Source organism: Felis catus, chromosome D1, assembly GCF_018350175.1.
Source record: "Felis catus isolate Fca126 chromosome D1, F.catus_Fca126_mat1.0, whole genome shotgun sequence".
Classification (NCBI taxonomy): domain Eukaryota; kingdom Metazoa; phylum Chordata; class Mammalia; order Carnivora; family Felidae; genus Felis; species Felis catus.
In genome coordinates, this window is record NC_058377.1 from 60,247,689 (window position 1) to 60,275,674 (window position 27,986).

Genomic DNA, 27,986 nt, shown 5'->3' on the forward strand with positions numbered 1-27,986 from the left:
CTCCCCTCCGTGTCTCTTCCCCATCCTGTCCCCATTCCCTATTCCTGCTGCCTCTCTTATCCTGTACTTAACGGCCTACTCAACTTCCTTCTCTTTCTCATCCTTCTCTCTCACCCACCTGTCTGTTCATCCTCTTTTCTCTCTCCTGCCCCTCTTTCCATCCCCATTCCCTACCCCCTCCTTGTCTTCTCATGCTGTTCCTCTCTCCTCTTCACCTTCTCCCCATTCCCCTATCCTGTATGTGTCCCCTTCCTCCTCTCTGCCCTGTCTTGCAGGGATTTGACCCTTTCCGATTCGGAGTCCTCCCTCCACATGAGTGACCGCCAGCGTATGGCCCCCAAGCCTCCTCAGATGGTCCGTGCTGCAGATGAGGCCCTCAACGCCATGACCTCCAATGGCAGCCACCGGCTGATTGAGGGGGTCCACCCCGGGTCTTTGGTGGAGAAACTGCCTGACAGCCCTGCCCTGGCCAAGAAGGCACTACTGGCGCTGAACCATGGGCTGGACAAGGCCCACAGCCTGATGGAGCTGAGCCCCTCAGCCCCACCTGGTGGCTCTCCACTTTTGGATTCTTCCCGTTCTCACAGCTCCAGTTCCCCAGACCCAGACACACCATCTCCGGTTGGGGACGGCAGAGCCCTGCAGGCTAGCCGAAATACACGCATTCCCCATCTGGCTGGCAAGAAGGCTGTGGCTGAGGAGGATAATGGCTCCATTGGTGAGGAGACAGACTCCAGCCCAGGCCGGAAGAAGTTTCCCCTCAAAATCTTTAAGAAGCCTCTTAAGAAGTAGTCAGGATGAGAGTGGCAGTGGCGGGACAGCTTGCCCTTCCCTGGTCTTCTGCCTCTCTTTCTTCCCCTTCCAAGATCCCTGGCCCCTAGAGTGGGGCATGGGAGGGGCTGGCCCAGGGGCCTCGGCACTGTACATACCTGCCCCCCTCATCCTTGGGTCCTTCAACATTATTTATTAACTGACCACCATGGCCTGCCTGCCCTGCCCTCCCACCCACGGGCTGCCGCTGCCACTCCCTCTCTACTTCAGTGCATGTCTTAGTTGCTGTCCCCTCAGCTCCCAGCTCCACTTCTGGGGTCCAGCTTCTGTCTCTGCTGTCCCAGTTTTGAAGTTTGGTTTCTTGTTTCTCTGTGTTTCCTGCTTTCAGGCTCCTCCCTCCCACCACTCCGCAACTTCCCCTAGCAGCTTGGGGTGGGGGGGGGGGGAAGATAGGAGGAGTAACTTCTGACGTCTGTGCCTCAGACCTGTTCCACCCCATCTATGATGGTTCTGTTTGCCTCAGACTGGGGCGGGCCTAGGGTCTATTGCTTGAGGTTTGTTCTTTGGGAGTGTGGTGGGCCAGAAGGAAACTTGGCCTGGAGCTCTCTTGAGCCTCTAGGGGTCTATGGGGGAGTGGAACACATTCCCAGAGAATAAGCTACTAGAGAATTTTGAAGAGAGGCCAGGCTAGGGGGTAGGTTGGGAGAGACTCCTCTTAGTTGGAGCATGAGTAGATGCCAGAGTTGTGGGCTATAAGGTAGTCACCTTTTCTCTCTTCTCTCACCCACACCTGCGTCTTTCTTATCCCTGCTCCCCCACACTGCAGGAGGGTTTGACTATAAGAGGTGCTGCCCAAATGCTCCCCCAAGCATCAGTACTCCTGGAGCTCAGGACAAATGGCTCCCCTGGCCATGGGAGTCTCAGCCATGATACAGGGCTCAAATGGGGCCCTGAAGTGGTTGGGCAGGATATTGTTGCATTTGAACCAAAAAACATTTTTAAATTGAAAAAATAAATCTCCTGAATTTCCCAAGTGCCTGCACCACATACTCCCCTTGTCAGACCCCATTTTCATGTTACTGCATAGCTTGGGCCAGAGGCTCAAAAAGGACACAGCTGGTTTAGGGAAGGGGGTGGCTAAGGAAGATGTAGGTGAAGGCAGCTGTGTGACCTCTTCCCCCACACCCTTCCCACCCTCTAGACAAGTCTCTCCCTTACCTGTTTTTGCTATGGCTGTAAAGGTATTTTCCTGTTGCCCCACTCCCTCCCATGCCTTTACTCTGGGATCCTATTTGGGGCCTGGGGTGCAGGCACCTGGGGCTGGTCTTAGGAGGGTGCTAGGCTGCAGACTGCCTTGTACCCCCTGGGCACCCTCACATGGGTTTTTCTGTGTTATTTCATAAGACTCTTTGAAGTCCAATAAAGCATGTAGGAGATTTTAACCTCTGCTGGCTTTGACTCTCATTATGTTCTCTGGCATAGCAGACAGGATGAAGAAGAGACTATTTCTCCTTGGCCAAGGAAAAATGAAACTAACACACGTACCCAAAAGCTCTCTGGATAGGGTTACCAGATGAAATACAGGATGCCTGCCTGGTTTAACTGGAATTTCTGATAAATAAAAACGTTTTTAGTATAATTATGTCCCCTGCAACATTTGGGACACGTTATTTTTGTTTGCTAAATCTGGCAACCCCATCCACCCTTAACCTATCTATCCCGTGGCCTTGCCTATCACCTTTGTCTTTTTTAATTACTTCACAGGGAGCTCGGGGTGTATCTGGAGGGCAGTGAAAAACCAATGAAAGGTTTTAGAAATCGATGCCACGTGAGCTTTCATAAAAATTAGTTTGTGTAGCCTAATCAGAAGCTTTTACATCAGTCTTGTATATTTCGTCTCTTACCCATTCTTACCCCCCACATTCAGTCACCAAGCACAGTCCATTCTGCTTTACAAGGCCCTACTGCTGACCCTGTTTCTGCCACCACCCGCTGGAGAATTATAAAAGCCCTGCCCTGCTCAAACTCTTCCAGAGTTCCCATTCCGTCAGGATAAAATTCAATGCCCTTGGCCTAGCAAGGCTCTCTTCCAAGGATTTAGTGCCAGATTTCCTCCGACCTAGAGCGTGGGCCTCCTGGCTGCCTCCAGCTCTGGATCGAAGGCTACAGCCCACATTGGACAGCAGTCGGGTTATTATATTCTAACAGTCCTCAAGACAAGAAAGGGTTTTTGAATGGTTGGGTTTTTATTTCAAAAACACCTGAACCATCTTGTTCTCGGCGGGGGCGCGCCAACGAGGAGGGCGGGGCCAGGCCTGGCGGGTTCTGCGCGCAGCGCGGGGTTCCTGTCCCAGATTCCTCTATGCCCACACTCAACATGGCGGCGGGAGACGCGCGTTCCCGCCGGGCGTGCCCACACCCAATGTGGCCGCGGGAAAGGCGCAGTATCCAGGGCCCTGCCCATACCCAAGATGGCGGCTACTGGGGCGAGGCTTACTCGGGCTTTACTAGCCCTGCCCACCAGCCAGGGCGCTGGCCGCGTCGAGTAACGTCATTCGAGCTCCGTCGCGCTGCTTTTGCGTCTTGGGTGGCGGGAGCGGGAAGGGGATTCGGATTGTCGCGCCTCCGCTCCGTGGAGGAAAGTGCTCTGTGGCCCCAAATCCAGCCCCTGCACTTGAGTACCCCCAGGAACCCGACCCTTCGCACCCTACTACCTTCTCGATCTCGCCGGCGCCTCAGAGCTGCAGTCCCGTCTCGAATCCCTCAGCACCTCAGCCACTAGCCGCGATGCATGTGATCAAGCGAGGTGAGAAGCCGGGGAGGGGGCGGCGGGTTAGTGGGGGGCAGGTAAAGGGGTCGCGGGCTGCCGCCGCCCTTGCAGTCGGCGGCGCCCGCCCGCCTCCACCGCTTCCCGCCCTGCCCGCAGAGGCTTCCCGCCCTGTCAAGCCCGCTCGGTCTCTGGCTTGCGTCAGTCTGACCCTCCCACCCCCCACAAGGCCTTCAGTCTGAGCCCCCTCGGCTTTGTCATCCTGGCGCCTTTCTAAAGAGTAATACCTCCCCTTTATCGGGTGGTTCCTGTGTGAGCCGAGCACTTTCCAGGCAGTGTTTATTAGCTCCTCTTCTCAGGTGAAGAATCTGAAGTGCAGAGAGAGGTCTGGTGACTAACGCAAGGCCACCCAGTTAGTTGATGGTGAGGCCAGGGTTCGAACCCATGGCTAACATCGGAGTTGTATTGGAAAACCCTGGGGCTGATGAGCTGTCCTAGGGGCTGGGAGGAGCCGGGAAGAAGGGACACAGCCCTAAACGGGCACCTACCAGTTTCCTGATCTCTTTTGTGGGTTGAAAAAGAAAAGATCTTAGACACAGACAGACACCCCTGGAATTTGCCCTTTGCACGACGTGTGTTGCCACTTGCCCCAGGAGTAGTCTCGGAGGAGTTTGGGACTGGGACTAGTGATACAGAATTAGAGTAGGGTGGCAAAGACAACTTCTGACAGGATGAGTACTGGGAAGGGCCTGGGACTTGTGTTCTTCCTCAACAGTTATTTCCCGTTAGACTTGCTGAGTTTCTCCTTTGTGCCAGCCCTTTGCTTGGCAGTGTGAAATTGTAAGAGGAGACGGTCCCTGCCTTGCCAAAAGGTTTAATCGGTTTGGAAAAACAAGAGCAAAACATACATTTAGCAGAGAACCGTATGAGGCAGGTATGAACAAGTTTCAACTTGAACCTACTTGCCCCTGTTAAAGCAGTAAAGTTATTTCAAAATTGTAGGCACTTAGTAAATACTGGTTGACTGGATATTTTGTCCACTAGGCTGTGAGTGTTTCAAAGATCGGGACTTTATGCCTATACTTAGCACAGGACTTACCATGAATAGGAATTCAAAGAATGAATGAGAATTATTTTAAAATATAGGATGGATATAGGGGTGCCTGCGTGGCTCAGTTGGTTAAGCGTCAGACTTTGGCTCAGGTCATGATCTCATGGTCCATGGGTTCGAGCCCTGTCTGGCTCCGTGCTGACAGCTCAGAGCCTGGAACCTGCTTCAGATTCTGTGTCTCCCTCTCTCTCTGCCCCTCCCCCGCTCACGCTCTGTCTCTTTCTCTCTCTCTCTGAAAAATAAATAAACATTAAAGAAGTATATATGATATAATAAATGCTAGGGGTAGGCAGGTGGTTGATTTGGTTTTGTCTGGGTAGTTTAATAAAAGCCAAGAGATGGAGAAGTGGACAGTGGTGGTCCATCTTCTAATCTTTAGTATCTTGAGAACATCATTCTCTGAAATTCCTAGTCTTCCATTTTAGCTCACGAAACCAAAGACCAAAATACACAGTGCACTTTTATTGGTCCTTTCCTGTGAATGAGATGAGCATCTAGTTTTTTAGACCTTTAAAAAAAGGAGGATGAGGATCCCCTTATGGTAAGTCTGTAACAAATAGGAATTGAAAACTTGTGAACCTAAATTACTGGAGTAGGTAACACCTCTATGTTTTATTTTTCAGCTTTGGGCCCACTTTAAAATGCTGTAGTTTAGATGGTACTTCCTACAACAAGCTCTGAAAGGCAGGGCTTATTTTGTTTCTCATTCCTTCAGAGAACATAATTTGATCCAGATGAGTCTCTGCTAGATTCTGCCAGTGTAGCATTTATCAGGGCTTGTTAATATACAAAGTGGTACTTTGGTTTCTTTTATTTTTGACTCTTATGGGCTTAGGGTTTTTCTTTTTCTCTCTTATTTTTGCCATGCCAATGAGTAGCAGACTGACTGATGTAGTTTTTTTAATTTTAATGTAGTTATCCAGGAGGGCAGCTGGCAGTCAACCTACTAGTATAGTAGTCCTCCCCCACTTATCCGGGGTTTTGCTTTCCACGGTTTCAGTTACCCAGACATCCGTGATCTGGAAGCAGATGATTCTCCTGAGTAGTGTCAAAAGGTCAATAGTAGCCTAACTCTACATCACAATGCCTATGACTTTCACCTCATCTCATCCCATCATATATTCATTTTGTCATCTGACGTCATCCTGGTACCACAAGGTATTTTGAGAGAGAGAGAGAGAGAGAGAGAGAGAGAGACTACATTCACATAATTTTTATCATAGTATATTGTTATAATAGTTTTATTTTATTATTAGTTATTGTTTACTGTACCTAATTTATAAATTAAACTTTATCATAGGTCTGTATGTACAGGAAAAAACAGTATATATGAGGCCCAGTATACTTTCTGTGATTTCAGGCATCCATTGGGGGTCTTGGAATGTATCCCCTGCCACAAAGGGGGTACTACTCTATTTACTCAATGTGCTTATATCTTGCTAAGCACTGTGAGGGAAATAATAGAGGAAGAAGGCAGCTCCATCTTCAGAGATCTTAGGATTGTTAGGGACATAGGATTAATCATATGAAAATTGGTAGGTAACAGAAGGAAATAGTAGAGTATTTTTCTTGCTGTCTTCAGCTATTTTTTTTTTTTTCCTAATGGGAGAGTATTGTATTCCTCAAGGAGATTAAGGTTAAAGAATAAAAGTTGAGAATCATTGCAATAAATGCAGTGTAGCTGACTGAGTTGTAAAGTGTGCTTTGGAATGCAGTATAGGGTTTTCAAAACATTGGGTTGTAACCCATAGTAAAAATTATATTTTACATCATGACTGAGAACATGCCAGTCTGTGTGTGTGTGTGTGTGTATTCATGAAATGAAAATGTTTATTTTTCAAAATAATTCCTTTTAAAGCATCCACTTGTACTCTGATAATCACTCTTCTATTCCAAACCTGTTCTCTAGCTCTCCCTCTCTTTTCCCTGCTTATCTCCCTCCCTATTTGCTCCCTTCCTTCTTAATTCCCTTTACAGCCCAATGTATTATTTTGCAAGTCTGTGTGGATACTCTGCTGGGCACTGAGATTAAGGCTGAGTAGGCAGACATGGTTCCTGTTTTCAAAGATCTTACAATCAATTGGTAAAGATAGACACATTTATTTTCATTATTTTTGTTTTAAGTTTATTTTGAGAGCAAGCGAGCGTGAGCTGGAGATAGGCAGAGAGAGCGAGGGAGAGAGTCAGCACAGAGCCCAAGACACAGCCTGACCCAGGGCTCAGTCTCAGGAACCATGAGATCACAACCTGACCCGAAATCAAGAGTCAGACTCTCCACCAACTGAGCCACCCGGGCGCCCCAAAGATAGACATGTTTAAGAACTTAATATAGGGGCGCCTGGGTGGCGCAGTCGGTTAAGCGTCCGACTTCGGCCAGGTCACGATCTCGCGGTCCGGGAGTTTGAGCCCCGCATCAGGCTCTGGGCTGATGGCTCAGAGCCTGGAGCCTGTTTCCGATTCTGTGTCTCCCTCTCTCTCTGCCCGTCCCCCGTTCATGCTCTGTCTCTCTCTGTCCCAAAAATAAATAAATGTTGAAAAAAAAAATTAAAAAAAAAAAAAAACTTAATATAATAAAATATGATACTCTGAAAGGTAAAGTAAAGGCTGTAGGAGGCCATTCATTCAGTTTTTCAGAAAGCATTTATTTAGTACTTCTTTGTGCCAGGAACTGTTTTAGGTAATAGAGATTACAGCAATGAACCAAACAAGGTAAATCCCTTTTCTCATGGCATTTACATTCTGGTGTGGGTGAGAGTGGTATGTATATGTAAGAAACAAGTAAATATAAGAATCAGTCAACTTCAGATCATGATTAGGGAGATGATGATAGTAAAACAGTAATGTAATAAAGGTGATTGAGAAGGTAATCTTAGGTTAGATAGTCAGGGAAAGGTCTGAGGAGCTGGCATTTGAGCTGAGCTCTGAGTAGTATTAAGAGCCAGCTGTGTGAAGATCTGTGGGTTAAACATTCCAGGTAGAGGGGATAGAAAATCATACCTTGTAGAAGAGGCACATCCTTGGTTAACTTACAGTATACCAAAGTCTTCCTGAAGAGAGAATTAGAGACGTTTGTAATCAAGAGGACATCAGACAATTAGTATTCTAGAGGATTTCAGAAGAGGAAGAGGTCAGTGTAAGTTTGAGTGCTTGGGGCAGGTCCTGTGGTATAAGCATTGATGTGGGTGTGGGAATGGGAGGCGCTATTGGAACTTAATGTTATTTTCACAGGGAACAGGTGAAAAAGTGATAGAGGGCCAAATTAAGAAAGATTTTCCTTGAGAGAAGAGGATAATGTAGGCAGTGAGAAGCAGGGATTAATGATGTGATGAAGTCAGCATCTGAGTTGCAAAGCTGACCAAGTGGAATGATAGGCTAGAAAATGGGCCTTTAGACTTCCCCTTCCAGGGTGAGTCGGTATAATTGCTGTTGTACTTTTTGTCAGTTTCCTGATTAACTTGGCAGCTGCAGAAATCTGTTTGCAAATATTGCTTTGTGATCATCTGTCTGCTTAGTTAGCCAGTTGGTAGAGCATTGAGGCCTAGTCCCAGTGTGGGCCAGTAAATTAACTCTGTTGCAGGGTTAAACACTGCATATGTGAATCTGGCCAGAACAGGAGATCACAATGGTGGTCAGAAAGAGGGCTGTCCTAGTGTTCAGATATTAGTGCAGAAGAAAAAATATCCTGTTTTATTGATGAAAGGTTAGTAGTGGTGTCTTAATTTTAATTTATTCTTCATCCAACATTTGAGAACTTACCTTGGGTCAGCCACTAAACTAAGTTTTAACATAAAGATGTGAATGAGAAGGCCAAGTGTAAACATACAATTAACATGTTGCCCTTTAGTTACTAGTTAAAAAGGATTGGGGATGGGGAACAGAGAAGATAAACCAAATGAATCAGTTTGGGGTACTAACATTTATTGGGTGCCTCTTTTGTATCATATACTGTGATCAGTGTTTTCCCGATAAGAGCAGCTTTAAAAAAAAAATGAGATATAATAATTGTAATTATACCAAAGCTTTTAAGACAAAAGCACTTTTTTACCTAATCTCATTTTGTTGTTATAGTAAACTGATGTAGTAAGAAGAGGTATAATAATTATCCTCATTCTGTAAATGAAGATCTGTAATGTCTGGTCATATTGTGTGGCTTGCCTAAGACAAGTTATTTAGTGATTGGATGTATCTACTATTCTTGACAGGAGTAAATAAATAAAAGTTGGATGAACTACTATTGAAGTTAAACTAAGAATAATAGGACTTTGTCTGGAAGGACAAAGAGGACTATATTCTGAATACAGAATCGTAAAAGGACTAACTAGATAAGGTCTACATGTATTTGCTTACCATATCCCAGAAATACGAAAACTAAGAGGTTGGAAAAAGCAAAACAAAAACTAAGAAGCCTCTGGAAGATTGTCTTGAATTACAAATAGAAGTATGTCTTTACATGGTATGAAGTACATTCAAAATCATGAGTATGTAAGACAAATTTATCATGAAGATGTTGGACAGGTTTTAAATCATTTAACATTTCCTAAATATTTGAGTACCTTGCTAGGCCTCGGTTCTTGGTCGGGGCACTGGACAGTGTATTGGTAAATAAAACTTGCAAAAATATTTTTTCCTTTTGGAAGTTATATTCTAGCAGATGAGTGGGGAGCTCACACGGTAAACAAATACATAAATAAAGTACATAGTAAGTCAGATGGTACTAAGTGCTGTAGAGAAAAACTAAGCAGAGAAGGAGGAGGGGGGTAAGAAGAGCAAGGCTGTGTTTGGAGCATTGCAGTTTATTTATTTATTTATTTTTGTTAAAACAATTTTTTTTAGTTTATTTATTTTGAGAGAGAGCAAGCAGGAGTGGGGGAGAAGCAGAGAGAAGGAGCGAGAGAATCGTAAGCAGGCTCCACACTGACAGTGCAGAGCCTTACACGGGGCCTGAACTCACAAATCATGAGATCATGACCTGAGCTAAAAACGTAGAGTTGGCCGCTTAACTGACTGAGCCAGCCAGGTGCCCATGGGATATTGCAGTTTAAAAACAGGGTGATCAGGGGCACCTGGGTGGCTCAGTCAGTTGGGTGTCCGACTTTGGCTCAGGTCATGATCTCACTGCTTGTGGGTTTGAGCCCCACGTCAGGCTCTGTGCTGACAGCTCAGGGCCTGGAGCCTGCTTTGGATTCTGTGTCTCCGTCTCTCTCTGCCCCTCCCCTGCTCATGCTCTGTCTCTCTCTTAAAAATAAATAAATGTTAAAAAAAATAAAAATAGGGTGATCAAAGAAGCCTCACTGGGAAGATAGCATTGACCAAATACCTAAAAGAGTATAGATAGCAAGGAGGCCAAGGTTGCCAGGGTTGAGTAAGTGAGGAAGGTGGGAAAGAAGAAGGTAAAGTTGGGGAAGGGCGGGGCACACAGGATAGATTGTGTAGGATTCTATGGACTATAATGATTGTACTCGTAATGATTTTGACTTTTATTCTGGAGGAGATTTGCGTGAGATAATGTCATGATTTTGACTTAAGTGTTTTTTTTTTAACATTTATTCATTTTTGAGAGAGAGAGAGCTCACAATCAGATGAGCGGCAAAAAGAGAGGGAGAGAGAGAATCCAAAGCAAGCTCTGAGCTGCCATTGCAGAGGCCAGTGCAGAGCTCGAACTCACAAACCGAGAGATGATGACAGGAACTGAAGTCAGACGCTTAATCGACTGAGCGACCCAGGCATCCCTGGACTTAAGCTTTTTGTTTTTTTGTTTGTTTATTTATGTATTTTGAGATAGATAGAGAGAGAGAGAGAGAGAGCGCGAGCGAGCAGGGGGAAGGGCAGGGAGAGAGGGGGAGAGAGAATCCCAAGCAGGCTCCATACTGCGAGTGCAGAAGAGCCCGACATGGGACTTGATCCCATAAATGGTGAGATCATGACCTGAGTTGAAACCAAGAGTTGATGCTCAACCGACTAAGCCACCCAGGCACCCCGACTTAAGTTTTAAAGAATAATTCTGACTGCTATCTGGGATAAAGGGAGAAGCATCATTTGGGAAGTTATTGCAAGAATCCAACTGATTTTTAATGTGAAGGAAGAAGGGAAGACTTTCAGTATAAAATCCCTACTTTTTGAAGACACAAAAAATTTTTTGATGAATCTGTTGGGGTCTGAACTTTTTATCTGTGAAATAGCATCTCATGTTCATCAATATTCAAAGTTCGTGTGTTAATTACCTTTGATTCTTTGACATCGCTATGTTATTAAGTGCTAACGTGAATTGCATGGTTTGATTCTTCAGATGGCCGCCAAGAGCGGGTTATGTTCGACAAAATTACGTCTCGAATCCAGAAGCTATGTTATGGACTTAATATGGATTTTGTTGACCCTGTAAGTAAATATGGTTTATATTTAAACCTTGTTTCATGTGATTCTTTTTACTAGTCTCTTATCTCTTATCATTCACTTGATACATATTTTGGTTTGATATTTTGGTTATGGCGTTGGATATAAAATGTGAATTCATTGCTTAATGCTTATTTTCTAAAAAACAAAAACAAAACAAAACTTACTTTCTAAAATTGGGTCCTGTGAGTTCTTTTCAGAGAACTATGAAAAGAACTCACAGAACTCACTCTCTGGAAAGAACTCACACACAGGACCCAAATTTAGAAAAACTTCCTTGAGTAAATTGTTGTATTCATAAGTGGAAAAGCCTGTAGAAAAGCTTCTTTTGGAGTTATGGTCATTTGGATAGGAACTGGTTTGAAATTTGCTTTTTTGTTATCTATGTAGAAAGAATACATTTAAGTAATATAAAGTGGATTTCATGGACAACATTTAAATTAAGGAGAACTATTCATAAGCAAGTTTTTCTGTTTTTCTCATTTTTTGTAACTTAGCTACTCTAGACTAACTCTTCTTATCAACTAACTCTTCTCTGGATTGCTGTCTGTAGTGGTCTCTAAAGTGTCCTCCTGGTCTTCCTTTAATCTTGCCCTCTTCAGATGCATCTTACACATAGCTTCCAAGATGATCTTTGAAATAGAATCTATAAGAACCCTTTTTCCAAACCCATTCATATTGCCCCAGCTTTATTTAGGTATTTTATCTGTACTGTTGTGGCGCTGGTGCTGGCCTCATAGCATTAATTACGTGATATGGAAATTCGTTATATGTCTCTGTCCTCCTCTAGAATCGAGGGTGGGCTGTGTCTTATTCTTGTGATATCCAACAGTGCTTGGCATATATGTAATTAGACACTTGATAAATATTGAATTGACCAAAATGTTCAAAAGAAAATAATTTTAAATAACCTTAGAATATGCATATTATAAATTCTTTTATATTTAACAATATAAATAATATTATAAATAAATAGGAATGTAAGTAAAATATACTTATATTTTACATTTGTTTTTATATTTAGGAATTCTAAATAATAATTAGAATAGTTGAATATTAGAGTTGGAATGAATCTGAGAGATCAAACTATTTCATCTTCCTGGTTTAGAGATAAGAAAGTTCCAAAGACAGGGGAGTGAGATGTACAAGTGACTTATTATTTTATCCTGAATTCTGATTACTTGCCATGTAGCACCAGAAGCTATTCAGAAGACTTCACTACTCTTTTACTGAACATAACTTATATCTTGGATCTGAGAAGAAAGTGATCAGGAGCAACTTGGGCTTAGGTATAATATAAGTAGAATTGATTATAAACTAGTGATACACACACACACACACACACACACACACACACACACACACACTTTTTTGAAGGGGGCATGCTTTGGTTAACTGGGAAGTGCATTGATTTTCTGTTGGATTAAGGTGTCTTAAAGATACAGTCAACACCCACATATATACAACTTAGAATTTGTTTTTCTTTCCTTTTCTTTATTTTGTTTTTAATGTTTACTTATTTTTGAGAGAATGCGAGAGACAGTGCAAGCAGCGGAGGGGCAGACAGAGGGAGACACAGAATCTGAAGCGGGCTCCAGGCTCTGAGCTGTCAGCCCAGAGCCCGACGCGGGGCTCGAACTCACGAACCGTGAGATCATGACCTGAGCCGAAGTCAAGACGCTTAACTGACTGAGCCACTCAGGCGCCCCTAGAATTTGTTTTTCTTAAAAATATATGGTAATAACTTGTGCATTGTGTGTTTTAAAAAGGGGAACCTCTTACAGTATGGTCTTGAAAACAGTGAAATACAGTGAGGTTGAATGGGATGTGGAGCAGAAGACTTAGTAACTGTGGGCAAGTCCCAGTATCCTGAGCCTTAGTTTCTCATGTAGAGTGGTGATGGTAATAATGTCCATCTCACATGGTGACTGAAATGTCAGAGAAGATTATGAAAATTGAGCTACTTTGTGGCTACTTGTGAAGTGCTAAAGAAAGGGTAGTCATTAAATTATTTGATGAGTCTGCCTCAACCCTAATTTATACCTTTATCTCCTTTAATTGGAATGATTAAAGTTTGATTCATTTGTTTTCTCATACTTGTCCTTAGGTAGGATTGGGGGGAAATGGGTAAGTATATAGCTCAAACCCTGGTCACAGAGGGAGAATTTGAATGAAAGATGAGGAAATACTTATAAAATCACTGGTTTGTTTTTAGCTATTTTCCTGTGAGACTATTAATCTTTATAAAAGCTATACTTGGATTTTCTGTTTGTTTGGTGACACCTCTTCATAGCAAATGTAGTATGCATTGTCTGGTGGGTCTGTTGGTTTATGTGTTCTTATTACTAAGTTTCCCATAGTTTATTCTGAAAGATAATTTTTCAGGAAAGGTAGTTGTCTATTTTGTTTTGATAACAAATTTGATGGCTTTATTCATTGCTCTTTTTTTTTTTTTTTTAATTTTTTTTTTCCAATGTTTTTTATTTATTTTTGGGACAGAGAGAGACAGAGCATGAACGGGGGAGGGGCAGAGAGAGAGGGAGACACAGAATCGGAAACAGGCTCCAGGCTCCGAGCCATCAGCCCAGAGCCTGACGCGGGGCTCGAACTCACGGACTGCGAGATCGTGACCTGGCTGAAGTCGGACGCTTAACCGACTGTGCCACCCAGGCGCCCCTTCATTGCTCTTTTAAGGAGGCTAGTGGTTCTTGGAGAAGCTCAAGTAATTCTTGGTTTTGTTTTTATAGGCTCAGATCACCATGAAAGTAATCCAGGGCTTATACAGTGGGGTCACCACTGTGGAACTAGATACTTTGGCTGCTGAAACAGCTGCGACCTTGACTACCAAGCACCCTGACTATGCCATCCTGGCAGCAAGGATTGCGGTCTCCAACTTGCACAAAGAAACAAAGAAAGTGTTCAGTGGTGAGTCTCCAGGAAAAAGTTAGACTTCTCAGAAAATTTATAAGGCTACTAAAATGAAATATCAAATATCAAAAGTTACATCTTACTTTAAAAGTGTGCGTGTTAGTGGCAGAGAAGAGACTGGAACTTCTGTTTCTCCATGCTGCTGACCTGCATGAGAAAGTCAGTGGATCCTTTTCTTCTCTCTCTCTCTCTCTCTTTTTTTTTCTTTTTTTTTTGTTTTAAAGCCCATCAGTGGTTGGTGGTGGTTTGGTTGGTAAAATGAGTAATATTTATTGGCAAGTTCTAGGTTGAACAAAATGTCTTTTGTCACCATTAGCAAGCATTTCATTCCATCACTCATTTTATAGCTCAGGGAATGTGGGCAAAAGAAGGTTAAATAATTTGTTCAGTGTGTAAAAAGTGATATATGAAAAGTCAGCTGGTAGACTGAGAGTACAAGTCTTTTGGCTCAATTGCAGATTATTATTATTTGGGGCTCAAATATCACCCTCTTCATTGGATTTCCGAAAATTGTTCTATAGATTCAAGATAATCCCAATCAAAATGTCAGCATTATGTGTGTTTATATAAGTTTTATATGTAAATGCAGAGAGCCATACTCTGCTATCTGCTGTGATGTCTTGAAGAACAAAGTGAAAGGGCTAACTGTTTATAGAAATGAAATACTTGTGATGATAAATTATGAATTTAAAGTTGAGTTTCTATTCTGTTGGGATAAAAAACAATTGAGATAATAATTTCTGCTTTTCTGTATTTTCAACCAATAATTCTCAGTGGGGTTGGTCATCAGAATCACTGGGGAATCTTTTTCACATTACAAGAGCCTATGGTTACTCTAACTCTGGAAGATGTTTCCTTTACTGAGGTATTAATCTATATTTATTCAACATGTATATGTTTATTGAGCACTTTCTATGCTAGGCAGTCAGATAGGGTGGCATGAAAAAAAAGGGTTGAAAACCCTTAGACTGTTATCTGAGGATTGAATTTGCTGTTAAGTGATTTTGATATTTATTTATTCATTAAAATTTTTTTTTTAGATGTGATGGAAGATCTCTACAACTACATAAATCCACATAATGGCAAACACTCTCCCATGGTGGCCAAGTCAACACTGGATATTGTTTTGGCCAATAAAGATGTATGTATAATGCTTTTCTGGTGAAAATTTTTTTATGGATTCCTTTTTTTTTTTTTAAAGCAACAAGCATATTTTTAAAAATTTAAACATTATAAATAGTATAGGTAAAAAGTAATTCTCCTTCTCTGAATCCTGTTTTCTAGAGCAAGAATGTTTTATCATTTTTAACTATATTTTTCTAGAGCTGTTCTATAATATATGTGTGTATGTGTGTGTGTACGTGTACATGTATGTTTTTCCTTTTAGTGGTAGTATACTATGCATACTGCTCTTGCTGATACTTTTTTCACTTTAAGTTTATCCTGGAGATAGTTTTATATCAACATTTATGAACTTACCCTATTCTTTCTAACAGCTGCATGGCTTTCCAGTTTATAGATTTATTATCATTGTACATATATGTAAGAATTGCTCTGGTGATGAATATTTGTTTTCCATTTCTTGCTGCAGCAAATATCCTTGTATGGTAGGTGCTTTGCTCATAGATGAGTATATCAGTAAGATAAATCCCTTCAGTGGAGTTGCTTAGCCAAAGAGTATGTGCATTCAAAAATTTAGTGGACATTGCCAAACTGACTCCCAGCATAAAATCTTTAGAGATCTTGCTCACTAACTTAAAAGTTGTTCACTTGTGTTTTAATCCCTTTCTTAACTAGATCCCACAGGACAAAAAAGGGAAAGATGTGTAGGTCTAGCCAGCCCTTTTGTACATGGATTTATTTACCATGTTTTTACCTTTGGTAATAGAATGATTAGTCAACTGTCTCTCTAAATGTGTATCTGATGTTAAAGAGAGTGAGAGAAAACTGAGTTGTTGTGTGTTGTTCATATGTGTAATCTTGAAGACAGGTTAAAAACAAAAATAGGGGCACATGGGTGGCTCAGTTGGTTGTATCCATCTCTTGATTTCAGCTCGGGTCATGATCTCACAGTTGTTGGATCCAGCCCTGCCTTGGGCTCCACGCTGAGCATGGAGCCTGCTTAAGATGCTCTCTTCTCCCTCTGCTCCTCCCCCCTCTCATGCATGCTCTCTCTCTCAAAAACCAAACCAAACCAAACCCCAAAAATAAAGAACAGCAAAAACCTATATTTATAAAATAAATACTGATAAGCAAGTATTTCAGTTCCCCATTACTTGGGCTAGGCACCTACCTGCCTTTGACAACAAAGATGCCCTTAAACATTTAAGAGTAAAGGAGGAGTGTCATAGATTTTTCTAGTTCTTGGGCATGGATCATTAATACAGAAAGCATTTCTGTTTTGTGTTTTGAAGAACAATAATAACTCCATTTTTTTCTATCCAAAATGACTATTTGTACCTAGTTGCTTTTGTTTTCCTCTAAACAGCTTTATAGCAAAGAAAAACTCTGTAACAATGACCAATTTTGCTATAAATCTCATTGTCATGACACTAGTTTATTTAAAACCTGGATTTTGAAGAGCCTTAGAATTAATGTAATCCTACCCTCTGTCATTCTTTATTAAACTGTTGTGTGCAGTTTAAAATGGGCTAATTTTGAAATAAAAATATGTAGTAGTAAATATGTGGTACTAATACCTTTAAATTAACAGGTAGTCTAAAAACATGTTTAAGGATGATAATGTCTCTTTTATGCTTATGTTCTTTCCTTCTTTAATTACAGATTAACTGTAAATATAATAGGGGAAGTTTGGAAAATCCCATTTATATTTTTACTTATGTACAGCTTACATATACATGTTCTCTTTTAGTCTTTTAATATACATGTTTTTAAACCTAATCAAGATACTCTATATACTGTTTTACTTTCCTAATGTTAGATATAAATTTCTAGTCTACAACAATACTTAGTGTTCTTCCTTTGTATCCTATGTCAGTTTTAGTTTCAGGGCTGAAAGAGATCAGATTTTGTGAAAATCTAATTATCTTAATTATGGTTTTTGTTTGTTTGTTTTTTAACCCCTATTAGCGACTGAATTCTGCCATTATCTATGACCGAGATTTCTCTTATAATTACTTTGGATTTAAGGTAAATAATGGGGTTTAAATAAGTGGGAATTCCTCATTAAATCAGCAAACACAGGTTTTTGTTTATGTTTTAATGATACAATTATAAAAGCAATAAGTTTTGGGAGTTGGGATGGACCTGGGGGATTAGGTTAGGGTGGCGATGGTTGGTTGAATTCAGGAAAGATAGCTTAATCCATTTGCAGTTTTTGAATTTTACAGGTATTACTTGTGGATTACTTAAAGAGATATGTAGATACTTGGCTAGAATGATTCCGTATTATTCTATTTATGTAACAACTATTTATTGAATCCCTACCATGTACAAAGTGCATTTTAAGGTACTTTTGTGTTGATAAACAGTATTGTGCAATGATTGAGAACATGAATGTCAGGCCATCTGGGTTCAAATCTCTGCTCTCTTATTTAGCTGGTTAATTTTTTTTTTTTTTTTTTTTTTTTTTAGCTGGTTACTTAATCTCTCTGTGCTTATTTCCTCACCTTTCGAATGGGGATAATGATAATAAAATTTCAACAATAAATTCTCTTGAGAATTAAATGACTCTGTGTGTGTGTGTATTGCTTACATCAGTGCCTAGCTTTACAACAGCACTTTGCAAGTATTAACCATAATGATGATGATGACGGTGAATACCATGACTTCTGTATTTAACATTTTACACACTAATATAGAGCTGGCTTTTTCTAGAAGTTTTCATGTAGTCTTTTCCAAAACAGATGGCCAACTGATAATGTTCCAGACTGAAGCTAGTAAAAGTATATATGTTATTTTTCTCATTTAAAATAATACAAAAACAGAATATTTCAATAGATTGCCTTATTGGGAAAGCTGTATTGTGTCTTTAAAAACTGCTCTGGAAGTTTTTTGGTTGCTTTGCTTTTTCTAGACTCTGGAGCGGTCCTATTTGTTGAAGATCAATGGAAAAGGTGAGAAATGAACATGTTTGTTATATTTTCTGTTTATTATATTGAATATAGAGCTTTGAGCTATTAGCCTTAACATTTCTATTTGAGCACTAACATTTTTTTTTTAGTTTTTTAAAATTAATTAATTATTTTTTAATTTACATCTTAGTTAGCATATATTACAGCAATGATTTCAGGAGTAGATTCCTAATGCCCCTTACCTGTTTAGCTCATCCTTCCCTCCTGTAACCCTTCCAGCAACTCTTTGTTTGTTCTCTATATTTAAGAGTCTCTTATGTTTTGTCCCCCTCCCTGTTTTTATATTATTTTTGCTTCCCTTCCCTTATGTTCATCTGTTTTGTATCTTAAATTCCTCATATGAGTGAAGTCATATGATATTTGTCTTTCTCTGATTAATTTTGCTTAGAATAATACCCTCTAGTTCCATCCACATAGTTGCAGATGGCAAGATTTCATCCGCCATACACACACACACACACACACATACACACCACATATTCTTTATCCATTCATCTGTTGATGGACATTTGGGCTGTTTCCATACTTTGGCTATTGTCAGTAGCACTATAAACATTGGGATGCATGAGCCCCTTCGAAACAGCATACCTGTATCCCTTGGATAAATATCTAGTACTGCAATTGCTGGGTTGTAGGGTAGTTCTTATTTATTTATTTATTTATTTATTTTTTAAAATTTATTTATTTATTTTTTTTAATTTACACCCAAATTAGCATATAGTGCAACAATGATTTCAGGAGTAGATTCCTTAGTGCCCCTTACCCATTTAGCCCACCCTCCCCTCCCACACCTCCTCCAGTAACCCTCTGTTCTCCATATTTATGAGTCTCTTCTGGTTTTGTCACCCTCCCTGTTTTTATATTATTTTTGTTTCCCTTCCCTTATGTTCATCTGCTTTGTCTCTTAAAGTCCTCATATGCGTGAAGTCATATGATTTTTGTCTTTCGCTGACTAATTTCACTTAGCATAATACCCTCCAGTTCCATCCATGTAGTTGCAAATGGCAAGGTTTCATTCTTTTTGATTGTCGAGTAATACTCCATTGTGTGTGTGTGTGTGTGTGTGTGTGTGTGTGTGTATACACTACATTTTCTTTATCCATTCATCCATTGATGGACATTTGGGCTCTTTCCATACTTTGGCTATTGTTGATAGTGAGCACTAACATTTTTAACTTTAGATTTGGTTTATGATTAATTGTTGGTGCTTATTGGTATAAAGTTTTTTAAATTGTCTTTGGTGTTCCTGTTTTGACTCCAGTACATGTCTCAGCCTAGTTTTTCTGACATGTCCCATCATGTGAAACTCCATTTGTTTTTAGTGGCTGAAAGACCACAGCATATGTTGATGAGGGTATCTGTGGGGATTCATGAAGAAGATATTGATGCTGCTATTGAAACATATAATCTTCTTTCTGAGAAGTGGTTTACCCATGCCTCTCCCACTCTCTTCAATGCTGGTACCAACCGCCCACAGCTTTCTAGGTAAGTGTCCTGTATGTTTGCTTTTAATGTTCTGAAATGGTTTTGATTAGGAAAGTAAACCTTGACCTGAAGAAACAAGGCAGTTAATCACATACAAATTAATGCAAATGAGGGAACAAAGCTGTAGTGATTCACTGATAGTATGATTTTTACATAGGAAATTCAAGAGCATCTACAGATAAATGATCAGAATTAAAAAGAGATTCTGACAAAGCATCTGGATATAAGTTCAGTATTAATGAAGTTTCCTATTTTAGCCCTTAGAAGATTAACTTTTAATGTGTATCATTTATAATACTGGAAGGTACCTAGGAATAGATCTAATAAAAGATGTGTAAGACTTTTAAGGAGAAAATTCTAAAACATAACTGAGGGACATTAAAACAATGGAGAGTGATTTTATATCATAAATGGATTTAATATTATAAAGATGTCAATTTTTCTCAATTTATGGATCCAGTCAAAATGTCAACATGCTGACTCCAAAATTTATTCAGAAGAGCAAAAGACTAAGAACAATTTAGTAGGCTTTTCAAAGATACCAGGTCCTAATCCCTGGGACCTGTTAATGTTAATTTATAAGGAAAAATGATCTTTGTAAATATGATTAAGAAGGATCTTGACATAGGAGGTTGTCCTGAATTATCCAAGTGGGCCCTAAATCCGATCAGAAGTATCTTTATAAGAGAAAGGCTGAGAGGGATAAGATACATACAAAAGAGAGGAGGCAATGTGAAGATAAAGGCAGAAATTGGAGTGATGTGGCTATAAGCAAAGGGGCTACCAGAAGCTGAAAGAGGCAGCGAATATTTCCCCTAGAGCCTCTGGAGGGAGTGTTCTTGATTCTGGCCCAGTGAAACTTATGTTAAACTTCTGGCCTCCAGAACTGTTTCAACCCAGCAAGTTGGTGGTAATTTTTTAGGGCAGCCACAGGAAACTAACATAAATAGCAATAGCAGGTTTTGAAGAAAAAGCCCTACCAGATTTCAAGACTATTCTAATGCTATGGCAATTAAGACAGTGTGGTATTTACCCTGAGATAAGTAAACCACAGGAATGTAACAGAGAGCCCAGAAAGAGATTCAGGCTTATAAGAGAACTTGATGTATAATTGAGGTGTTACTGCATTTCACTGGGGGAAACAGTGCTACAGAAATTGGTTATCCTATGGGGGAAAATTAGATTTCCCGTTTTCATTCCATATACAGAAATATGTTAAAAAAAAAATCTAAATGTGAAAGTAAAATCTTTTAGAACATTAGAGAAAATAAATATTTTTCTTCCTACTTTTTACTATGAGTTTTAAATATTCAGAAAAGTTTGAAGGAAGGACAGTAAATGTCTATACACTCACCTCTGCCTAGATAAAAAAAACTATTACCATTTTATCATATGTATATGTATGTATTTTTTATCTTTAAAATTTTTAAAAATTTTTTGATTTTTTTTTGAAAGTAAGTTGTAGACATCATGACTCTTAATACTTCATCATGCATCTTAATGGGAGATTATATGTGATCTCAGAATGATGAAAGATTTCTTTAGGTATACTAGATAAAACATCATAAAGGAAAAATTGACTACATTAAAATTAAAAACTAATGTGAACCAAAAACAAAATGGAAAAACAAGTTTCAGCCTGACAGAAGATATTGGCAGTGTATGTCAACTATCAAGGGATTACAAGAAAAAGACGGGCTCCTGGGTGGCTCTGTCAGTTAGGTGTCTGACTCTTGATTTCAGCTCAGGTCATGATCATGTTTGGTTAGTTTGAGGCCTGCATCAGGCTCTGTGCTGACTGTGTGGAGTCTGCTTGGGATTCTCTGTCTCCCCTTCTCCCTGCCCTTCCCATGCTCATGTGTTCACTTGCTCTCTCTCTCTCTCTCCCTCAAAAATAAATAAGCATTTAAAAAATTTAAAAATCAAAAAATATTTGTTTATTTTTGAGAGAGAAACGGAGAGATTGAGAGTGGGGGAGGGGCAGAGAGAGGGAAACACAGAAACTGAAGCAGGCTCCAGGCTCTGAGCTGTCAGCACAGAGCCTGACGCAGGGCTCAAACCCATGAACCATGAGATCATGACCTGAGCTGAAGTTGGACGCTGAACTGAGTCACCCAGGTACCCCAAACATTAAAAAAATTTTTAAAAAGTTGGGGAAGCACCTGGGCAGCTCAGTCAATTAAGCGTTCGACTTTGGCTCAGGTTATGATCTCATGGTTTGTGGGTTCGAGACCTATTTCAGGCTCTGTGCTGGTAGCTCAGAGCCTTGAGCCTGCTTCGGATTCTGTCTCCTTCTCACTGCCCCTCCCCTGCTCACACTCTGTCTCTCCTATCTCTGCAAAAATAAACAAACATTAAAAAGAAATAAAAAAAAAGAAAAAGACCTAAAACTAAATAGAAACATGGGCAAAGGATAAAATAATTCACAGAAGAAACTTGACTGGCCAGTAAACATGTGAGGTGATAAATAAACTTTGCTAGTAATTAGGAAAACGAAAGTTAACATAATGAGATATTTCATGCCTATCAGACTGATAAAAATTAAAAGGCTGGTAATACCAAGTGTTGGTAAGAATGTAGAACATAGGGAACTCTCATACATTGCTAAGTGAGTATACTTACCCATCCACTTTGGACGATCTTTAGTATAGTGGAACATAATGCGTATCTTTTGACCTAGCATTTCCTGTTGTGGGTTTATTTTCTACAAAAATCCTTACACCTAAGCCCCAGGAGATATGTTCAAGAATTTCCACAGCAACATTGTGTAGAATAGAAAACAAATTGGAAAATCCAAATGCCCATCCACAGGCAAATGGACAAATGTATTGGCATAGCCATACAGTGGAACAACTTATAGCAAAGAAAGTAAACTAACTAGTGACATGTACCAGTAGGAATGAACAATATTGAGTTAAAGCAAGTTGCAGAAGGATAAATGAAATTTAAAAATGTAGAATGTATATAAATGTTTTTAGAAGGTAGAAATGCATGGAAATGGTACAGGATTGCAATTAGACTATATATGTAGTGTCGGTTTACTTGATGTAGGTGATAAGTACAAAGTATATGTCATATTATTCTCTGTATCTTTTTGAATGTTGTCATATTTAATGGAAAAAGTCAATGGATAGAATTCATTTGAGTGGATGTGTATTCAAGATAGTGAAGGGATCCTTGGTAGAGTAAGTAAAGTTCCTGAGGTAGGGAGCAGGATGAGATCCAAAGCACAAGTTGGAGGGGTTGTCTTCCAAAAGACTGTAAAGCAGCTAACTTTTGGAGGACCTGTCAAAGAATTGACCATTGGATAGATGTTTTTTTATTTCATAAATTTTTCTTGGCTTACTAATAGGTTGGAAAGACCTATTATTGATCTATGCTTAGGAATTTGCAGGAGAAAATGTGTTAAGGCACATCTGCAGTCTGATAAACATATGAATTAATATTTTTGACTTTATTGTAAGACTTCCTTCTAGGCTTAACATCTGGGATAGGCAGCAAGATTTATTTATTTATTTATTTATTTATTTATTTATTTATTTATTTATTTCAACATTTATTTATTTTTGGGACAGAGAGAGACAGAGCATGAACGGGGGAGGGGCAGAGAGAGAGGGAGACACAGAATTGGAAACAGGCTCCAGGCTCCGAGCCATCAGCCCAGAGCCTGACGCGGGGCTCGAACTCATGGACTGCGAGATCGTGACCTGGCTGAAGTCGGACGCCCAACCGACTGCGCCACCTAGGCGCCCCAAGATATTTTTAAAATAATAGGATATGTTGATATGTCTTGTGTCATATCCAGTAAAAGTTTTTTTTAATTTTTTTTCTAAAATAACTAGGAATTTTGTAAACTTCAAATCTTATTTGCCCAACTTACTGTTTTGGGGGTGTATAGTCAGTGTTGTTTCTCTGCTTTGTTTCATTTCCTTGCTGAGTTGTGACTTTTTTTTCCTCTGTAGCTGCTTCCTTCTGAGTATGAAAGATGATAGTATTGAAGGCATTTATGACACTCTAAAGCAGTGTGCATTGATTTCCAAGTCTGCTGGTGGAATTGGTGTCGCTGTGAGTTGTATTCGAGCTACTGGCAGCTACATTGCTGGGGTAAGCTTCTGTTTTATGACTAAGATTGTAGGATAAAAAGATAAGCAGCCAGGCTTATCGTTGAGAGGGCATACGCTGGAGCTTGGGAGACCTGGGTCTCTGTTAAGTGCTAACTGGCTGTGTGACTTGGAGGGAGTCATTTCACTATTTCTAGCTTCTGGTTTAGATTAGATGATCTGTCAAATTTTTTTGGCTCAGATTTTGGAATTTGGGTTTGATGCGATAATAATAGCAGCTATCATTTGTTGATTGCTTATTATATGCTAAATTTGTTATAAAAGTTTAACTGAGTTACTCATTTAATCCTTGCTACAAGCCATAGGATATGGGTACCATTAGAGACACATGGTAGGAACTTTACTCTTTACAATAACTTTGTGATTGAAGGCAATATCATCTTCATTTTACAAGTGAGGAATCTGAGGCTTAGAAAATTAAATTACTTCCAGAGATCAGTCACTTAATATGTAGTAGAGCCAGGATTCATGTTTTACAAGTTGGCTCTTTATGATGTAAATTTAGCCCTTTGCTAGTTCATTATTCATTGGGAGTCAAGATGAAGATATTGGATAAGAAAGACCTGGATTTAAATCCTATCTCCTCTACTTAGTAGTAATGCAGCCTAGCATAAGTTATTTTACATCTCTGGGTTTGTTTCCTCACCTGTAATGTGAAGAAAATATCTGACCCTACAGAAGAAAGTTAGGGAGTCCAGAAGGAAACTATTCTATTACATAGTGTTTTGGAGTACTTAACACACAATAATAGGGTGAGCCATTGCTCACTTATCTTTCTAGTCTGTTTAAAGGCTTACCTTAGAGTTAGAAGGATTATTTTAAAAATTTGATGAGGTATCTTTTAGGAGTCTTTGTGTTTTCTTATCTTCATTCTAGAATCCATTTATTGTTGAGAATCTCCATATATCTTTATTGTCTTCATTTATCCACTGTGTATAATTCTTACTGTAAGTTGCCTTTTGGGAAAAAGACACTGTAGTTGTGTTTTTATCCTACTCAAAGTATATCTTTATATGACCATTATAAGGTATGGAGGTTAAGTTCAGCTACCCTGGTTTCAGATTCTTTTGACTTGTAATTGTAAATTAGAGATGCAACAAGAACATTAAAACAACAATTAGGGGAAAACAATATTTTGTTTATTTTATATTGGGTATTCTGTTTATAAAGGAGAGATGGAAAGCAGATAAAACTCTATATAGACTGGGAGAGCTATTGTAACATATTCACTGTTGAGCCATTTTGTTCTTTTCCATGCTTACTTAGTCCCACTTTTCTCCTCCAGATGCCTTTATTCTTGGTCTCTCTTTCAGACTAATGGCAATTCCAATGGCCTTGTGCCAATGCTGAGAGTATATAACAACACAGCTCGATATGTGGATCAAGGTGGAAACAAGGTATGCTCTGTTACTTGGAGTCTTGGAAATTAGGACTAAAAATCTTTAACCATGAATGCTTAAAATAAGGTGATTTAGCGTGTATATTTGTAATTACTTTGCCTTTTTTTTACTTTCAAAATCAGTTTAATGAGATATAATTTACTTCAAAAATGCACACACTTTAAGTGTACAGTTTGATGCATTTTGACAAACGTGTATACTTATGTAATCACTATACCAATCAAGATATAGAACATTTCCATTACTCCAAAATGTTTCCTCAAGCACCTTTGATTAATCACCCCATCACTCCCACCCATACATACTTTACCTTTGGCTCCAGGCAGCAAATGATCTAGTCAGCTTTGTATTATTTTTATTTTATTTTTTAAGTGGGCTCCACACTCAGTGTGAGGCTTGAACTCATGACCCTGAGATCAAGAGTAGCATGCTCTACTGAGTGAGCCAGCCGGGTGCCCCCAGTCAACTTTTTTTATATGACAGTTTATTGGCAAAGAATTTCTAAAATTGTAACTTATATTGATACCTAATCTTGCAAAGGAGTTGTAATAGTCTTGTAGGGTTTTTTTTGTTGTTTTTGTTGTTTAACAAAAACAAAACTCTGCCTGTTTCACAGAGGGAGAAGTAGAATTGAGAGAATTGGATTGTTTGCCCAGTGTTGTCAGCAGGATAGTTTGCCACTTGAGGCTGCCTCTTACATATATGTAGACACACTAATCACCTGGTAGTTGATGAATTTCCTTTGATGGACTTTAAAAACAATCTGTGGAGATCTTGATATAAGACATCACTTTTTTGATCTTTGGTAAGAGCACAATTTATAATTGTCAGAATTAAAGTGATTTTCTTTGGGGTTTGCATACGTGTCATATAAAGTAGCTGGATGACAACTGAAGGAAGCTCCATCTGTAGTTCACTGGGTCACTGTGGACAAGTTATTTCATCTTTCTTGTTCTTTCTTATCAGTTGCTCTTTTTCACTCCTAGAATTGTAAGAAAAATACTAGTACTTATATTTATAGTACTTTTACTTGTATTATGTCATTTAATTCCTTACTTGTAATGAAGATCAAAGGAGATATTATAAAAGTGCCTTGGAAAATATGAAGTGTCTTTGTTTCATTCTGATTTTGAAAAGAATGATGATGTATTTGCCTTTAGCGACCTGGGGCATTTGCTATTTATCTGGAGCCTTGGCATTTAGACATTTTTGAGTTCCTTGATTTAAAGAAGAACACAGGAAAGGAAGAACAGCGTGCCAGAGACCTTTTCTTTGCCCTTTGGATTCCGGATCTCTTCATGAAACGAGTGGAGACTAATCAGGTGAGAAATAGGTACCTGTTGGTAAGAACAACTTTATTCATATCAGTTTTCTTTTTTGTCATCTTAAATCATGCTTAGGAAGAGCCCACCTGCATGTTATGCTATGGAAGAATTTTAAGCAAGTTAAGAGATGCCATTCCTACCTTCTTGGATTTTTGTTTTCTTTAAAAAAATTTTTTTTAATGTTTATTTATTTTTGAAGGAGAGAGAGGGTGTGAGTAGGGGAAGGGTAGAGGAGGGGCAGAGAGAAAGGGAGCCACGGAATCTGAAGCAGGCACCAGGCTCTGAGCTGTCAGTACAGAGCCTGATGTAGGACTCAAATTCATGAGCTGTGAGATCATGACCTGAGCTGAAGTCGGCTTTAACCGACTGAGCCACCCAGGCACCTCTTGGATTTTTATTTTCTAAAGTAGATGCTATCAGACCTAAATGCTTAAAAGATCATGTATAAACAGGTAGAATTAGATGTTTGAGCCCGAGTCCAAAATGATCATTTCTGTAGCAGATTTCCAAGAGAGTCTATAGAAGTCACCCTGTCCCTTGCAGTGTTCCTAATGGACTATGTGTGGTTGGTTATTTGAAGTTTCGTATGGGTTCTTCCCTTTGTAGGACTGGTCTTTGATGTGTCCAAATGAATGTCCTGGTCTGGATGAGGTTTGGGGAGAGGAATTTGAGAAGCTATATGAAAGGTATGGGGAAAATATGAAAGTAATCATTTTTAACCGTATGTTTCTTTTATTTGGGGAATCCAAGTGTCAAAATATCATCAATCATTAGCCAGTTTCTAGGAATCTTCAGAAGCATCCAGTAGAGAATGTGATTAATAATATATTTTGGTCAGATTTGCTATCTGAATAATCTTCACCAAAATTGAGTTTCTATCTTCTTTCTTAAAACTTCGGGAGTTATAAAGAGGTTTTTAACTGATCCTTATAAAAATTAAGACAGTATTATTTTTGTCAGTACATTTGACAAAAAAAGAAAAAAAAGTTATGCTTTATATTGCACCCAGGAATCAAGAACAGTTAGGACACATGTCAAGAGTTTATTAAATAATAGTACAATAGTAGGAGATTTGACCACTTGAGGTGTTTATTCCTTTTCCTTATGAAGGGTTTTGTTGATGTAGTGGAATTGGGGTATATTCAAATAGGTCCAGAGCCGTCTGATTTTCCTCTGTGGCTTTAGCTACAGTAAAATAAAGATCATATTCCTTCCCCCCACCCCCACCCTTTTAGCAAAACATAGTAAACAATTTAAGAGTTTTTGTAATTTTATATTTTAGTGTCTTCAAGTTGTCTGCAATAAAGATTTTCTTAAGGAATATTAAAATAATATTAGCTTTGCCTTTCAGTTATGAGAAACAGGGTCGTGTCCGCAAAGTTGTAAAAGCTCAGCAGCTTTGGTATGCCATCATTGAGTCTCAGACAGAGACAGGTACCCCGTACATGCTCTACAAAGATTCCTGTAATCGGAAGAGCAACCAGCAGAACCTGGGAACGATCAAATGCAGCAACCTGTGCACAGAAATAGTAGAGTATACCAGCAAAGATGAGGTAGGTAGAAAAACTTCTGCCCAGAGTACTGAGAGAAGAAT

The 27,986-nt window shown here is 39.6% G+C and overlaps 2 protein-coding genes across 7 annotated transcripts in view; both read left to right on the forward strand.

Moving 5' to 3' along the window:
• The window catches only part of STIM1 (stromal interaction molecule 1), a 185,567-nt gene extending 183,354 nt beyond the window's left edge, over positions 1–2,213 (forward strand). For 4 of the 6 annotated variants that reach the window (XM_006937020.5, XM_003992783.6, XM_045038804.1 and 1 more), the window contains one exon: positions 276–2,213. In XM_006937020.5, coding sequence (XP_006937082.1) covers positions 276–792 — 517 coding nt within the window. In that variant the 3' untranslated portion in view covers positions 793–2,213. The remainder of the gene's footprint in view (positions 1–275) is intronic. The other 2 variants (XM_045038805.1, XM_019811914.3) reach the window with 1 other exon arrangement.
• A 1,137-nt stretch (positions 2,214–3,350) lies between these two features.
• The window catches only part of RRM1 (ribonucleotide reductase catalytic subunit M1), a 37,243-nt gene continuing 12,607 nt past the window's right edge, over positions 3,351–27,986 (forward strand). The window contains exons 1-12 of the mRNA XM_011286586.4: positions 3,351–3,577; positions 10,936–11,024; positions 13,787–13,964; positions 15,008–15,108; positions 17,058–17,117; positions 18,004–18,043; positions 19,384–19,546; positions 23,509–23,650; positions 24,981–25,064; positions 26,228–26,389; positions 26,999–27,078; positions 27,744–27,945. Of these exons, the coding sequence (XP_011284888.1) occupies positions 3,559–3,577; positions 10,936–11,024; positions 13,787–13,964; positions 15,008–15,108; positions 17,058–17,117; positions 18,004–18,043; positions 19,384–19,546; positions 23,509–23,650; positions 24,981–25,064; positions 26,228–26,389; positions 26,999–27,078; positions 27,744–27,945 (1,320 nt within the window). The 5' untranslated portion in view covers positions 3,351–3,558. The remainder of the gene's footprint in view (positions 3,578–10,935; positions 11,025–13,786; positions 13,965–15,007; positions 15,109–17,057; positions 17,118–18,003; positions 18,044–19,383; positions 19,547–23,508; positions 23,651–24,980; positions 25,065–26,227; positions 26,390–26,998; positions 27,079–27,743; positions 27,946–27,986) is intronic.